The following is a 15,788-nucleotide window of genomic DNA, read 5'->3' on the forward strand; positions in this document are numbered from 1 at the left end:
GTTTTTTGTATGAGTTTCCGTACATGAATTCCTGTATATAGTTTTCTATTGTGCCACATCATATTCAATTGTATGTAGAAGTGTGACGTTTCATTCATGTGCCTAAATTGGTGTTGTTAGTTTCTGTTCCTACATGTCGTACGGGGCCACTGTCGTGAGTCCCAGCGGTGGCAAGGCTTGTCAAGTGGTCTTTAGGACTGCTTTTTTCTTGCCGCTCTCAGTTTTTTGTTACCCTGTAGAATAAAGTATGATTGATTGATTCTTAACAGAAAGTTTAGCCTGACCGCTATGAAACTTCCCTGCTCCCCCATTGTTTATCTCGCATCGGCAGATTTTCTTCATAGCGTTATGGAGCTTTTGCGCAGACGCGAAGGTTGCCGGGGGGTAAGAACAATGGTATTTTCTGGAAGGGAAGAAACAAACAGCTCAAGCGCCGATATCTGGAGAGCATTTCGACGACAACAACGAGATAAAAGCAAGGCCACACTCTCAGAAGAAAAGAACATGGAAGAAAATTTTGAGTGCCAGATCTTTGCCTACCTTGTGGTGGACATCACGACATGCAGCGCCACGCTCTTCATTAGGTGAGTTGTTTGAAAGCGTAGAGGAGCCAATTGTGCGCACGTTATTCGCTCCCCATCTTTTCCCCGAAAAAAACGCGCCCGCTTACGTCCGGTGAGTACCAACGTCTGCATGTAAACGAACATTTCAATAACTCAGATCTGCGATCTTGACAGCCTATCATCCGCCAATCCGTGTATTTTGTGGGGTGAAAAGTTGTAAGATTCTTTGAACAGTTTTAACCACCCATATTTCGTCATTGACATATTTCGTCATTAACATAAAAACTCATAAATTCAAACTATTTTTGAGCCCCTGGAATCTCGTAATGCCTCAAAGTTTTGCAGTATGTAATACAAGATTTAAAAATGATATAGTTATAAGAAACTAAAATTAAGCTGCCAGAAGTACGGCATGCGCGGTAAAACGTTCGCTAATTGGAGACAATGCGAGGCGATCGCCATTATCGTCATCATCCGCGCAATGTGAGCATTGTGACCCGCATCGTCGTCAGCCGCCTGTTTGCGTACAATTCCGGAAGAGGGCACCTCCCCATACATTAAAACACTGTTACGGTGTGACATCCTCTTTTTTTGTTTGCATTCGTTTTTTTTTGTTGTCTTGGGTAATGTTCCCCCGATATTTGTGTTCGCCTAGTTGTTTTTCCATCTCTGGACAGCAATTTTTTTGCGAGTTCAAGATCTGTTGACCACATTTCACACGTCGTAGCGGCCAAGTTTACTTGCTCCTTATTTGTTTCCGGGTATACCAGATGTAATTTTGTTCTGTTATCCAAAACATCTATTCTCTTTTCCTTGGCGATATGCTCTAAACCTTTTTTCTATGAGACGATGAGGGGTGCTGCCTTTTTCTCTGAGCTTTACGAGTGTTGCTCAAGTTGTTGTCCTTTTGCTTAGCACAAGACCTGCACATATTCTATACAGGCGAGGCTGGGGTCGACGTGGAAACAAGAGCCTATGACCGGCACCCTGTTGCCTAAAGCTGCCGGTGCGATCCAACTAACATAACACTATTTGAAAAAGATGTTCAATTTGGAGTGCTGACAAGTAAAGCGCAAACAATTACACAAAGAACGAAGAAGGAGCAATGTAATACCAACTTGAATAGCAAAGCATTACCGATTTGTCCAGAAGTCGCATTGTTCCAATTTGGAAACTGACTGCTTACCACTATTCATCACTTATCAACGTTTTGATACATATTCCTTCCAGAGAGACTTAGAAGTTGGTCCCTAACGTTTTGCTTGTAGAACTGTCAGTAGAAACAGACGGAACATGGCGTTTGAGAGAAGTGACATATAGGTTTAACATTTGAATATTGTTACGTGGCGCCAGCGAAAATGAGACGAAGTATAAAAGATGTAACGATCAATTTACACCATATACAATGTGGGCATGAGTCATACTGCGCCAGGCAACGCGCCACACAGAGCTTTCGCGGTCGCGTGTGTTGGTACAGAACGCTACGCGTGACTGCCGTCTTTGTCACCTTTTCATGGCGGAACAATATTTTGGTGACATTAGACGTTCCAAACAGCCATAGTGAGCGTTTTTCAAATTCTAGACGCCATAACAAGTCACTGAAGAGCCCTTCGCATTCATGCAGCAGTATCTGAGTCCAGGTCTTAGAAAGTTTCACCGCCAAATAATTTTCTTCTGCGCGCTAAAGTAGACCAAGCTTGCACAGCAAAATATTATCTAGGCAAGGATTGAAAAAAAAATACTACTTGGTGAATAGGAGGGTATTATGTACGCTAAAAATACCAAAGACGAGTGGGCAAGGCTCACACTCTAACCCCATTTTATAGTACGTTTGTAACTTACAATTGTCGCTTTGGTTTGGTTTCTGGTGCCATTTATGCGAGGATTTCTTATTCTTAGATTTCTTAATGCCTACGTCTGTAGCATTTGTGTTGTAAAATATAAATCACTAGATATAATTCTTCCACCAGAATTGAACCTCGCTAAGTATTGAATGGTTCAAGTAGTTTTCACAACCCTGGGCACAGCTGCACTTTGAGTTTGAAAGTTATCGTAATGTTGCCATTCAAGTAGTTCCACTTTACTGCGCTCAACAAGGAACACCCTCGCGCGCGCGAGATTCCTCCTTTCAATGTGAAAACAGCGCATCCAAGACGAAGACGGAGAAGGGAAAACACAAACACGGTGCTGAAGCAAGTTGGTGAATGTTCATTTCCCTTCTCTGTCTTCGTCTTGGATGCGCTGTTTTTACCATGAACATTCACCAACTTACCCAGTTCGACTACCTCCTTTCAACAGCTACAGACCGCTGACGGCTGTGCATGGCAATGCACCACGCTCCAATCTCGGGTATAGCCTAGCGCTGCCCTCTAAAAACAGCGAGGCCCAGTCTGGCACGCAAGCAGGGCGACGATAAAAGATATAAGATAGGGGAGAGGGTACAGTTGAACTTACCGTCAGAACGCCACCCGTGGCTTCTTTTTGACTGCAATGCTTGCATCTTTTTTAAAAAATGTTGAAAGCTGAAATGTTTGCATCTTTTTGCGGCGTTACCTCTTGTGCCAAAACACATCTATTATTACCGGTACCTAACCGCAAACCCAAATACCTCTGCCTCATTCCGCTACAATTTCCTGGATCTGGTGGCTTCGCCGGTTCATTTCAATGTTGCAAAGCAACGTATTTTGAGTTCCGGTTTCTTCAAGATAATAATTACAACACCGACCTTTACTTATATATTTGGCTATGTGTATTGAAGCGTTCACACTTAACTAAAAAAGCTCGTAAAAGGGTAGTAACGGCTGTATTTACTAACTCCTTACCAACTTTACAACCGCACAGAATGGTAGGTATACGCTCTGACACTAAGTATGCAACCTAAGCGCTATCGTTACTATTCTAGACCACCGACGTAGTGACTGCTTTTTGTTTGATGCTAACATTCCCTGATAGAAACAAAATTTTACGAATAATTGAATATAGTAACTACGGCACTTTTCCCAATGAAAATCAAAATTAAAAAGATTTGGCAAACCCACTTGCTTAGTTCTATGTGCTCATATTAAAGTGCATCATTCCAAAATCATCGCTCAAATATTTGTTTGCAACAAGCCCAACGACTCTATCAGAGAGCTTTCCGCTGCGTGGTATAAAAGCAAGGAGAGCAGATGAACTTCCAAGTTACCGAAGTTATACTCGCTCACCCCGTGCATCCCGTTGCTTTAATCCCTCAATTATATTTGTTGTCTAAGTGAGATGTGTGCATGTGGAATGTGGCTATATCGTGCTGTGTGCTCAACCGATCCACGCTGTTACGCGTAGTTTTTTACAAGGTTATGCATGGTCAGTTAGTAAACTAAGCACCTAGTTTATGCGGGGACAAATAACTGGTTAGTATTCTATTAGGAAGTGCCGCGACCTTTTTTAAGAGGGTTGGTTGATGCATTAGGACAAAAGAATGTCATCCTTTTCCCCCTCGTTGAGAGGCGCACCGCATTCCCTGGTGTAGTAAAATAACTGCTCGATATGCGTGTTCTCCAGCACAAAATTCAAAACATTGAAATAGTGGTCTAATATACTGTTATCTACTTTCAGGCTGAATAGACCTTGATGGAGCGCAGGAAGCCCAAATATCAGATTATCGACGGGGAGCCCCGATGCTTAGGCATCGATCCGGACATACTTCGAGAGAACCTTAAATTCAGACCCAAATCTGGAGACGTGGTGCTGTCAACGTTTCCAAAGAGTGGAACGCACTGGGTGCAGTTTATTATTCAGCTGATCCTCAAGCAAGGTGAGCCGATCACAACACACAAGGAATTCACGGACAACATGCGCTTAATGGAATACTCTAGGTGCCAGGACTGGACGCCACTTCTTCCCTTCAGATTGTTCTTCTCGCATCTGCCACTGTCCCGAGAGAGGATGACGCAAGAAGCGAAGTACGTCTACATAGCTCGAAACCCGTGGGATGTCTGTGTATCTTTCTTCCATTGGGTCACCAACCTCAGTGTATACGAATTTTACGACGGCACGTTCGAAGAATTCGTGGAGGCATTTGTGGATGGAAACTTCGGCTACGGCGACTACTTCGAGCACGTGGCATCCGGTTACGGGCTGAAAAACGAGCCGAACGTATTTTTTCTCACCTACGAAGAACTTCAAACAAACAAACGAGCTGTGGTGCTGAAACTCGCGCACTTTCTAGGAGAGCAGTACGGCAAGGACCTAGAAAACAGCGAAGAGTTGCTCGAACTGTTGCTTGAGAGATCCACGGCTGAGGCAATGAAAAGTGTATTGGTCGTAGACCTTAAGAGTGGTCTGAACGAAGAGTGGCAAGAGGTGATCTCGCGTAGCGAATTCAAGGTCAAGGTTGGCTACAGGGGAGATGCAAGCAAATTCGGAATTGTGAGAACTGCGAAGGTGGGTGGATGGAGAGAGTACTTTACGCCAGAGCTGCTTCATCGCATGGAGTTGAGAATTCGAAAAGCCGAGAAGAAGACAGCGTTTATGGAGCTGTGGAGAGATGTTCGCACGGAAGCAATCGAAGCCTCGAACGCGTAGACTTGAAACTAAACTCATTTACTGTTTGGCAAAAACATTTATGAGAAAGCCTGCAATAGCCTTTGTTTGATCTCTCAGTAAATACCGTTGCACTGCATGTTGTCTTCATTCAACGTCAGAATAAACATGTGTTTTAAACAGGATACTTCGGGCACTTCTGTAATATTTATTTAGAAACGTAAAATTACACAAAAAGTCGCGTTATGATCCCATTAAACATGGTGGCGAATTACTCACGCTATACTGACGCATTTATTTGGTATAGAAATGCAAAACCACCAGCTCTGATACACCAGTATAAAGTTGTTAGAACAATACATATGAACGTTTTGATAATGCTGATATGTCGCCCTATTTTTCTAAAATCAGGCGTGTGGTAATCTTAAACCTGTCAACAGGAAATTGAAGAAAACCTCTTCTCAATGTCCTTCAAAGAAAAAGATTGGATATTGACCAGCCAGTTCTAGATTAGCAGCTGGAACTCGACCTCCTGGATGAGAGTGCTCAATATAACCCAGATATATCTTTGTAGAAGCGTATGAAACCGCCCAAGTATGCCATCAGAGGGATTGAAAAATAGGTAAGCATTAAAGAGAGACAGAAAAAATTGGCGCAGCTTCTATAGTGGTACCAGGCTGGAGAAACACCCGATCTGGCGGCCAGTCTCCCTTCGTAGGAGACCCGGCTGTTGCACCTGACATGTATATCTGTACTTGCCGCTGAAAGGTCTCCATGACTGGCAGTCACGGATAGTTTTGTCCTGAGGTTTTTCGTCTCCCGCAAAGTGGGCGGCGTTAGCATGCGCTAGAAGCGGCAGCAACCGGCTCTGGGAACTGGCGTGAACTGGCCAAGAGAAGAGCACGCGAGAGATAACGCCACGAACGCTGTGTAGACTGTACTCGAAAGTGAAGTTGGACGATGCCGTGTGGTCGTCTTGAGACACACGATCACGTTGGCCTAATAGTTTTTCTTTCCTTTTTGTGAGCCCTTCACGTGGTGCAAGCACGCGCGCAAGCCTGGATGAAACCGGGTGCTGCTTACGAGATGCACTGGCACGTGCGCTTGGTATTTTCTTCGCTTGGCATTTTTTTTATTCAATTTTGTGAGCCCCTCAGTCGGCGAAAGCCCACGCGCAAGCCTGGACGAAGCAGGGCGCTCGGTATTTCTATTCATGGAGTGCGCAACGGAGATCTTAAACAGCTGTTTGCTCTAATGGTCGTGTTTATCAAGCGCAACCATCGGAGAGGGAGGTTCGGGTTGGCGCTTCGTCACACGACGGCCCGTAGTCCTTGGTGGCTCCTTCCGCCAGCTGGACGACTTGAACTTGTTCGTTGGGAGTACAGCTGATCAGTACGGTACAACTGCTCGTAATTCCTTATGTGAAATGTGAATTCTTCGTGCGCAATCACTGATGCGATGTGGGCTGGGGTTTGAGGTTACAAGCCCAAACCATATGTGGAAGTAAAGCGGGTGATAGTTCGCGCCATTTGAAGGTGTTCTTGTTTCTACTTGGTACTGTTGAGGTTTTGTTTTCCTTGGAGGGGGGGGGGGCGGACGTGTATGTCTGCAGCCTAACCCACGCTACTAATGGTCCCTTACAAGCGATATGTCAGCTGTTGTAGAGTTGAGACGACTCAGCCGATAGTGTTGGATGATGTCCTGGTATGCCCAAAGCATATCCCTCTTACCGTGCCAGACGGAACCTCTTCTGACCGAGGTCAGCCAGGTTGTCGAATCGACACGCTGTGTTTTGCCATCTCGTTCTCTATGATGAACGAGTTCCCAGGTCTAATGATCAGACGGACTTGTCTGGCTGTTATGTCAGAGCGGGTCCGGAGTGCATGCACCACCACCGTCGCAACTCTCCCCCTTACGTACGTGAGGAGGGCGGTTTCCGAATACGATATGATCATACTGGCCCGTGTACCCTTTATGCTGAGCGCAATGACTTCTTCTCCCGTAACTGGGTGGGACGTGTTGGCTGAACATCAGAATATTGGACTACCTTGATCATCAACCACCTCTGCCGTAACAGCGCTTCGGTGAGAATAGCTTACTGTTGTGACGGCTTGTGTTCGCCGAAAAGACTTTGGTGGGTGGTTGGCCTCAATAAACTGTGCATGGCGCCATACTGGTACAGTGCCATCCGGCAGCACCACCAATCCCGGCAAGCGGCGCTAAAAGAGACAATCGCTGGTTCTCATCTTGTACAAGGCCGTGTATGTGTGTGCGCGTGTGTGCATTGAACTTCTAAGGATCGGCGACGGGACTTTTCCGAAAAACGGCCGAGCGTGCCATACGGGAACGGTGTGCCGGTCCAGTGCCAATAACTCAAAGGGCAAAGTGCACCTTGGTGCCGTCTTGGAGGCGCCATTCGAAACACCCCGATAAGAACAACTCCTTTTGTGACAACCTAAGTGGCTGATTATGCCCCCGCCGGACCCGAGGGGACAGCGGTCATTGACGGTGTAGGCGGAGGAGTGCAAGAACGACCAAAGGTACTTTGTATTCACGGTTATTTTGTTTTACAGCATTTTGTATTGATAACATTGTTGAGCCACAGACAAAGCTTTTGGCTTTAAATGTAACAGAAAGCCCTCAAGTTGAACTTAAGATACCATTAATACAAGCTGAACTGGGCCATAATGCTTCAAGTTAGAGAGTATAAGCCTCTCTGCTATAAGTGAGCACGGAAAAAAAGACAAACAATGCTGTATAACAGCTTCATCTTAGAAGAAATGCGCGAACTGGAAACTACGCGACGGACAACGAATAAAGACAGCACTTAAAGGAGCTTTATTTGCGAAATTTAAAACCCTGCGGTGGGCGGAGAATATCCAGTCATACTGTAAGCCGACATTCACAGCGACAATTGGAAATAACGGTACAATTTGTATATCAAACCACTCCACCGCTCGCCGATGAGCGCGGTTACATGCGAAGGCTACCGCAAGAAACGTGTTCTGAAAGGACAGCAATGGCGAACAACGTCACGTCGTGTAAGATGGCCACGCCCACGTCGACGCGCTGTAAGATGTCTACATGACAATGTCTTCTACAAGGCACTCCAAACTCCAAGTGGGAGAATTTTTCGCGGTTTGCAGTGAAGAAGAATGCCTTGAAGCCGAGTTAACTTGTATGTCTTTCAGGAAGCATCATCGCCGATTCGGCTGTAAATCACAGTCGTGGGTATGACGCGATCGCCCCCCGAGCTCTACTGAGCTGCCTTGGCCATGCTGATTGTATAAAGTTGGTAAGCCGGAATAAGAATACCTGAAAAATAATGACCTCTTAGCGAAGTGCACGTTATTTAAGCGCCAGAAATTTTCCATTGGTTGCAGCGAATACTGTCCGTGAGTCGAGGGCGTCATGCGGTACATGTTAAAGAAGTCGCATAGCTGCAATCGTGGCTAAAATAAATGCATTATCAGGTTCTATGAGTCGTTTTGCATCCATAACACCAGGTGTGGTTTCTTTTTATTGCGATACGAAGCGCGAAAGTTCACGAAACGCCTTTTCGAGGAGCGTTGCAGCATACACGGCTTTAGTTGCATCGTGATGATGATTAGTGGCTGTCCCTTTGAATCGGGGCGTCGGTTGTCAGCAACCGACTTGCCTGTTTTATTACACTTACTTGCCCTACTCCTAGCTAACCTAATAGATATGCTTCCTCTCCCCCATCTCCCCCTCAAACCTGTTTTGAATTCCCATCGCTCCCAACCCTCTTTTTTCTCCACCGCTATTTTAAATTCTCATCCGTATGATTACTCCGCCTGCGTACTCATCCCTTCCCTACTTTTCCTCCACCACCACTGCAGTCGCGTCTTCGTCACCTCTATGGCCTGGAAGTTGAGCTTCCTCCTCGCCCCAAATCCCAAAGTCTCAGCCGGCGTCGTTTCCACATCACCCCGCGTTGGTCGCCTATCTGTGCACCCCCTAAAAAAATGGTGTATAGTTTCCCGAACACTGCCGAAGCATGCACATGTTTCATCCTGCTGGCTGTAGATGCGCGTGTATGTCCGGGTTCTCAGGCACCCCGCCCGTGCTTCAAAGGGCAATGCACTGCCTCTCGTATTGCCATAAATTCCTTCCTTCCTAATTTCCAGCTCGTTTGTCATAATTGTCCAGGGTTTTTTTCGCTTCCATTATCTGTGCCCACTTTGTGGTATCTGCTGCCTTTACCTGCTTTTTAACTGTTGTGTAAACAATACCTTCCTCTACCGACTTTCTGTACCGCTTGGTCAGCTGTCTGGTCCTCCGTCTTTCACCGCGTGTCCATGCTCGTGATATACAGGTACTTAAACACCCTCGCGGCCCTTCTGTCGTCCTCCATGTCACTAAGTCGCTCCGCAAACTTTATCTTGCTCTGCGCCTCCCTCGCCTGGAAATACGACCAGCCCATATCCCCCTGCACCGCTAGGTATGTAGTTTTGCTGTGGGCCCCTACTCCAATCTGTGTACCGCCGTCTGATTTACCTCCAGGCCCGCTTGGGTCTCTGGTTTCATGCACAGCACCAAATTTACGAAACTTAATCGTGGTACCATGACCCCTTTCCAGACTCCCCTTACCAACTCGTATTTCTTGTATCCCAGCGGGCTCTATGTTTCATTATAGCCGCGTTCCCTTTTAGTTTCGTCTTAAGGTGAGCCTCATGCGCGTGCATGTAATCTTCGCTATCGTTCAGCCATACTCCTAAATATTTATGCTCTTTCACCCGTGGTATTTCTACTTGTTGCACTGATACTGTTTTGTGCTCCGCGCTGTTGTTAAAGACCATGATCCCCAATTTTTCTTTGCTAACGGATAGCCCTGGGTGAGTCGCTTCTTCACCACATATATCCATCAAGCCCTGCATGCTTATCCAGTTGTCCGCCATCAACAATATGTCTGTCCTCTGCATACATTAGTCCCGGAACCCATTGTTCCACCCGTTTTTCATTTATGATAAGTCGAACCCCAGCGTACTAACCTCTAGCTCCCTTTTTAACCCCGCCATGTAGATCATGAGCAGCAGTGGAGAGAGAGGACATCCTTGCTTCAAACCCTTGTAGGAGTATGCAGGCATATTCTGTGTTATCCCCTAACACACTATGTGCACTTGATTGTCCTGAAATAGCTCCCTCAGTAAGCTAATAAATTCTGCCCCACTCCATCGTCCTCCTGGATATTCCATAGCCGCTCCCTGTCTACATTACCACACGCTGCTTTAATGTCCAGAAACGCTAAGCACAAAGGTCTGCTTTGCATCAACCATCGTCTTTGCATCAACCATCGGTTTTGCTTCAACCATCGGCTCCGCGCGCCGCGATGCGGCGGAAAACGGCGAAACGGCCTATTGGGAATCACCCTCTCTCCGGGCGATTAGACGGCCGCAGCAACGGCGTGCCGCCGGCAGAAAATCGCGGAGGCCTCGAGAATATAGTAGAACCCAAGCAGGTTCATTAGGTGAGCTCACCGAAAAGTACAACCCTAATAACACTCATATAATAATTACGAATTGCTATCATTCAGAATCCTTAAAGAACACAAAAATTAGAAGCGCCTTCGTAAGCACACAATTCAGCGCCTTGAACCCTAATTTTTCGCAGGGGTTTCGGCCTTTAGAACTCTTCCTTGAATACACCAGTACAGGATGCATGGCCATAAAATTGGATAGCCCTGCTATTTTCTACCAACGTTTTCGTGCGGAAGTACCGGCAAAGGCTGGAATTACGTCACCTGGTCGCCTATATTAGTCGTACACTGGGCCCTCCAAGTACGAACACCGCCGTACATAAAACGCCCTTACCCGTACCGCTGAGTCCCGCTTTTCCTGGCCACTCAGGGTTACAGACGTAATTTCACGTCAGTAGCCACAGCGAATAGACGCGGTAAACGGGGTAATGCGAGCGTTGCGAACGAAGGCAGCGCACTGTTACATTGGCGAAGACGTCCAAGAGCAGACATTCTTCATATCATGATTGCGTGGTCGACGAGCGGACTTCAAAGTAGTTGCCTCCGTTCCGAACGACGAAGGGCCTACAGCCAAACTTTACTTGGCTAATGCATGGCGAGTAGAGAACAGTGACGACAGAGTCAGTAGTAAAGTGCCGTGATTCAACAGGAAAACTCCAATGGGCTGAGTAACATGCAGCAACTGAGTTATCACAGGATTTCACGACTCTCACAGAAACCGCCTCTTTATAACCAGAACTCCCAACGGTCAACAAGTGGTCCGCATGTTGCGAACGGTACCGAAGTTCAAATACACAAACAAAAGCACTCTCTTAGAGCGAGGGAGGCGATGGTAAACCATGAAGACCACTTGTATAGGATGATGGTTTTTTCTGTGCCCATTGAATTTTTTTTTCTGCACCGTCACGAACGTCCTTGGCGGTTTGGGGATATTTGCGAGGCTCACAAAGGTGTTCTGAATATTTTCTTCGGACGGTAAGGCATACAGTACTTTCTTCAGAAATTGGCTTTCCTAATGGCTGCTTACAAGAGTACATATCCACAGCGTGCGTTGTTTATTCACATGCAAGTGCAGTGCTACGCCACCGCGAAACGGCGCCGACAACGTTGTTCTGAGTACTCGAAGGCGGCTTTTGTGCCCCGAATTTCTATCCTAACCATCCTTATCTTAATGAACTGAATCTCAACCAGAGTTTAGCTAAGATTAGGGTGTTGAAAGATTGATATACTTGCCAATCAACGCAATAAATAATATACGCACCGTTTTTCGGCATAACTTAATTCGAAACCAATGAATATGTCCAAGTAGCTCTTTGTTGTTTCCAAACCCCTTCAAGCGCAAACAACAAATCTTGGAGTATTTGGGATGACTTTCGATGAATAGAAGAGAATTATTCTTACTCTCTTGTCCTGGACTGATGACCCCGCCCACTAATAAGCTCGATGTTACTGTTAAATAAAGTTTTCTCCTGCTCCACCTTCTTCTCTTGAGTGCAGGTTTACTACAACGCCTATCTGGATATAGGAAAGATATGGCTGTGGGAAATGTACCGAAATATCCCTCCAAGTTTGAACCAACACAGTTATACTGGATGCTTACCGTACAGGTGAGTCGTTTTGATCAATTAGCTTTCTTACTGGTCAGAAGCCTGGTATAAGACAAGCACGCGCCTATACACACAGATGGTTATTTGGAAATCAACCTACATTTCTTGCGCCCATAGTGCATGTCGGCAGCCTTTCATTCCGTGACAACGTTAAGTGACGTGATACAATACTTTCGAGCGTCAAGCAAGGTTGCAAAATCTGTTTTACCTCACATACGATTGCTTGGAATTTGAAGGCCTTCTGCCAAATCCAACAGCCCCGAAGGGCTGTCTTGCGTTTTCGTCTTGCATTTTCGCCGCTGTCTGTTGTGGGACTGTGGCTGTTACCTTTGTTCAAAATATTGCTGAATATAGAAGCTGACGCCTAGCTCTGACTCGTCGCGCTCCGCACAGGACTGGCTTTGCAGTAATGGGGCAACGCTGGCAATGTTTCTATAGGAGCGTTATCAAAAACTATACTTTAAATCACGCCTTGAGCTAGTGTATGTGATTTTACGTCTATTATTACGGAAAAAGTGCGCATACGCAAAATCTGGTGCGGACAAGCACCAAAGGTCAACCGCGCGCAAAGAAACTGCAGAGAGAGACACCGAGCCTGAGTGAAGCAGACGACAAATACGAGAGTCCCTAAGCCGACGTCACGGAGACGCGCTTCGCAGCGGCGCCCGTGGTCGCACTCACCGTCAATACCCGCGCGCTGGTGTTGGCGGAAAAACAAGCACACCGGGTTGCGCTTGGCGCATGAGATCAGCCGTCACCTGGATGTCGCATTAATGCTTCTCTCAGCTGAGCGCCTGTAAATAAAACTCTTCGATCGGGTACTCAAGCATCAAATACAATTGATGCGTTTTATTTATTGTTGTTTCTTAGCGGTATAAAGAATATTGTTGTGCAGGAAAAACAATCTTTGTGTCAGAGCTCCAATCCACCTCGAGCTTCGTGATGGCTGCGCTGCCTGTTGCCGCTTTTCCGCAGCGTCTATGTGAATGAGCGCTGGGTAGCTGATAAAGGCGCGTGCCATGGTTTGCTTTTCTTTCGCATGTGTTTGCTTTTCCGCGGCCTGAACATATCGTTATGGTGATGTTTGCAAGCAAATAGTACGTTTACGGCACTGAAAAAAACAGCTGCGCTGGGTAGAGTGTTCGAACGCCTACAAAAGCTTTCCGGAGACACGGTAACGCGCGCTCCCTGACGGCTCTTACGAGTGACAGCAGCAACATATCGCCACAGTCACCTCCGGACACATCAGACACAATTGTATCCTCAATTTAACATGATACTGGAACAGTGAGAGGTTGGATTCCCCTAGCAGCGGGCACAACGAATGCGGCTTCGTTTCGAATATATACATTGTAGAAACATCTGTCTGGATATGTGGCTATCCCAGTACCTAAAAACCACTTGTGCCTTTTAAGAGAACATAAGCCACGCGAAAATGTTCAGCATAGTGCAAGGCTCTGCGCTGTTAAATGTGCGCCCACTCACGCCTTGTAGCAAGAACCAAGGAAAGGTAATGAAACAGCCAAGTAATAAGTGGTCTGCAAGTCGGAAAGAAACGGAATAGCTCGCACTGGAATGAACAAAAAAAAAACAGTGCAGCTTAGGAAAGGCCGTTTGTCTGAGCTTACGCCAGGTGGGACTCACCATACCCAACTAAATGGAAAATGCTCTGCTTTTTCCCAGGACATGGAGCAGAGGAAGGGGTGCGCCATACTATAGTTACGTCCGAAGGCGAAACAAAATCAAGAAATGTCCATTTTAGTAATCGCACACACAAGCCGCCCATTCGACTTCCTTTTGTTTTTTGACTTTGACGAACAGCTGATCTCTCGGCAGACGCATTTTTTGAAGTGCAGGACAGGTAGTTCACAAACAATTAAAGGTGTCGTTGGAAGAGTGTGGAATATGATAAGACCATTTGATTTAAGTTTGTGGTAGTTTCTGAAGGGTATCTTGTGTCATATGGTGATGTTGCGAAGAAGCGTTTAGTCGCAGACGCGGCTTGCTTTATAAGACCATCGCCGCGCTGCTCACGGAGGATATATGTAGCAGATTATGAATGTTTGCCAGTGCTGACCTCAGGTCAAGATGACCCAGAAATAATTTCATTCTTTTTCGGTTGGAGATCCCTGGGTATAACTTTGTATTACACTCCTTAATTATTTCGTAGAATGTTCGTGGAATAAAGCTACATTGCTTGTCCAGGGTAGTGATTAATATCCGAGTTATTATATTAGCAAGCGCAACTGCTATGCTGTCAGGTGCAAGTGCTCGGATATATTATACACGTGCACAACACCGATGTACATCATGATTTATAGGAGTAGCATCACTATCTGAGAAAACTCTGCTTACGGAGGCACTGTTAGTAAATTTCAGGGCAGTGGAGTTGAATTAACTCTATGCATGTGCCGGCTTTGCGACATTGGTCTATGACATACTACTGGCGCTCATACAGACCGAATGTACCACACTAAGATCGCATCAGAAAACTTGACACTATCGGAAATACACCAAATTTGGGAACCGAGTGACTGCTTCACATTAATGTGTTTAGAACGCATGCAAATGGTACATATGAGTATTTAGCGTGCTCCTGCAGCAGCCCGGAATGTCGGCTGCTGAAGAAGGCGAGAAAGCGGACGTAGAGCTGGTTTGCAGTTTCTAGACAAGGCTGTTTATTTTCGGAATGTGCGCACGCCAAGAGCGTGTCCCCGACGAGGAAAAGAAGGAGAACCCCGCGTCCTTCAAAAAAGAGAGGAAAAATGCCCCCCAAGTGAGCAGACGGCAAGGGCGCCAGGAATATTGCCAGGAGTCGGCAGGACAACAAGTTAAGCTTTCCCGCGAAATCCGACCGCTGAAGAGGACGGGGGAGTGACCCCCGTACTACGTCGACGGCGGAGTCAGCAATACGCGTCTTCCACAAAAGGCGTACTCTCGACAAGCCGGCGGCAGACCGGAGAGTAAGGAAAAGTCCCCGTCGGCAGGAGCCTCTTGCGCGGCGGTGCCGAGCGGCTTCCGCTACACTCCAAAAGCAACGGCGACAGTAGGGAGCGGGAGGGAGACTCCAGCGGCATATTTCAAAACGGGACTCTAGGGGGATTGCAGTGGCGCCCCTACAGGCAGCTGGCGATGCGTATAATGCAACCACATTGCCATACAAAACTGTGTTTTCATTGCTCTCATCTTACGACCAAACACAACGAAAAAGATATATTAAACACTCTCTTTCTCTGGTCATCTAATGTACCTTTTCCAACACAACTATGATTTCTGATGAGAAAAAAAAGGTTCAATATGCCTTACAAGCATATAGCGCACGTCACATAATGTAACGAACCAGACTGCTTCGAAATGCAGAAATATACAAACATATCAGATGCCGAAAACATAATCGCCAGAAAGCCTGCAGTAAGGCTGCATTTTAATAGGACTGAGGTCGAGACTGTGATCCCGCTACCTCGGAATCGATTAAGCAAACTGTTAGGCCGACGCTTTTCATTGCCTGTAGGTATCCTTTGTGAAATGTTCCCGAGGCAGCTTCAATGATTATTCACTGCTATTTTTTACTTCTCGTGAATCTTTGGTGTGCATTCTGGT

The 15,788-nt window shown here is 46.4% G+C and overlaps 1 protein-coding gene across 4 annotated transcripts; it reads left to right on the forward strand.

The window, feature by feature from the left end:
- The first annotated feature begins 461 nt into the window (after positions 1-461).
- LOC144147259 (amine sulfotransferase-like) lies at positions 462-5,269 on the forward strand. 4 transcript variants are annotated; one of them, XM_077679346.1, is made up of 3 exons: positions 517-675; positions 1,479-1,569; positions 4,158-5,269. In XM_077679346.1, the coding sequence occupies exon 3, from the start codon at positions 4,173-4,175 to the stop codon at positions 5,124-5,126; it is 954 nt and encodes a 317-aa protein (XP_077535472.1). In that variant the 5' UTR covers positions 517-675; positions 1,479-1,569; positions 4,158-4,172; the 3' UTR covers positions 5,127-5,269. The 4 variants fall into 4 exon arrangements, with proteins under 4 accessions (XP_077535475.1, XP_077535472.1, XP_077535474.1 ...); XM_077679347.1 differs by having other exon boundaries at positions 530-675; positions 1,506-1,569; XM_077679349.1 differs by lacking the exon at positions 1,479-1,569 and having other exon boundaries at positions 462-584.
- Positions 5,270-15,788: the final 10,519 nt, after the last annotated feature.

This window comes from Haemaphysalis longicornis, unplaced genomic scaffold (assembly GCF_048455015.1).
Source record: "Haemaphysalis longicornis isolate Haplotype H1 unplaced genomic scaffold, Haemaphysalis longicornis Haplotype H1 scaffold_7, whole genome shotgun sequence".
In the NCBI taxonomy this organism is placed as follows: Eukaryota; Metazoa; Arthropoda; class Arachnida; order Ixodida; family Ixodidae; genus Haemaphysalis; species Haemaphysalis longicornis.

What these genes read in the sequence shown, in the direction of transcription:
- LOC144147259 (XM_077679349.1), top strand. Translation starts at nt 4,173, where the DNA reads ATGGAGCGCAGGAAGCCCAAATATCAGATTATCGACGGGGAGCCCCGA.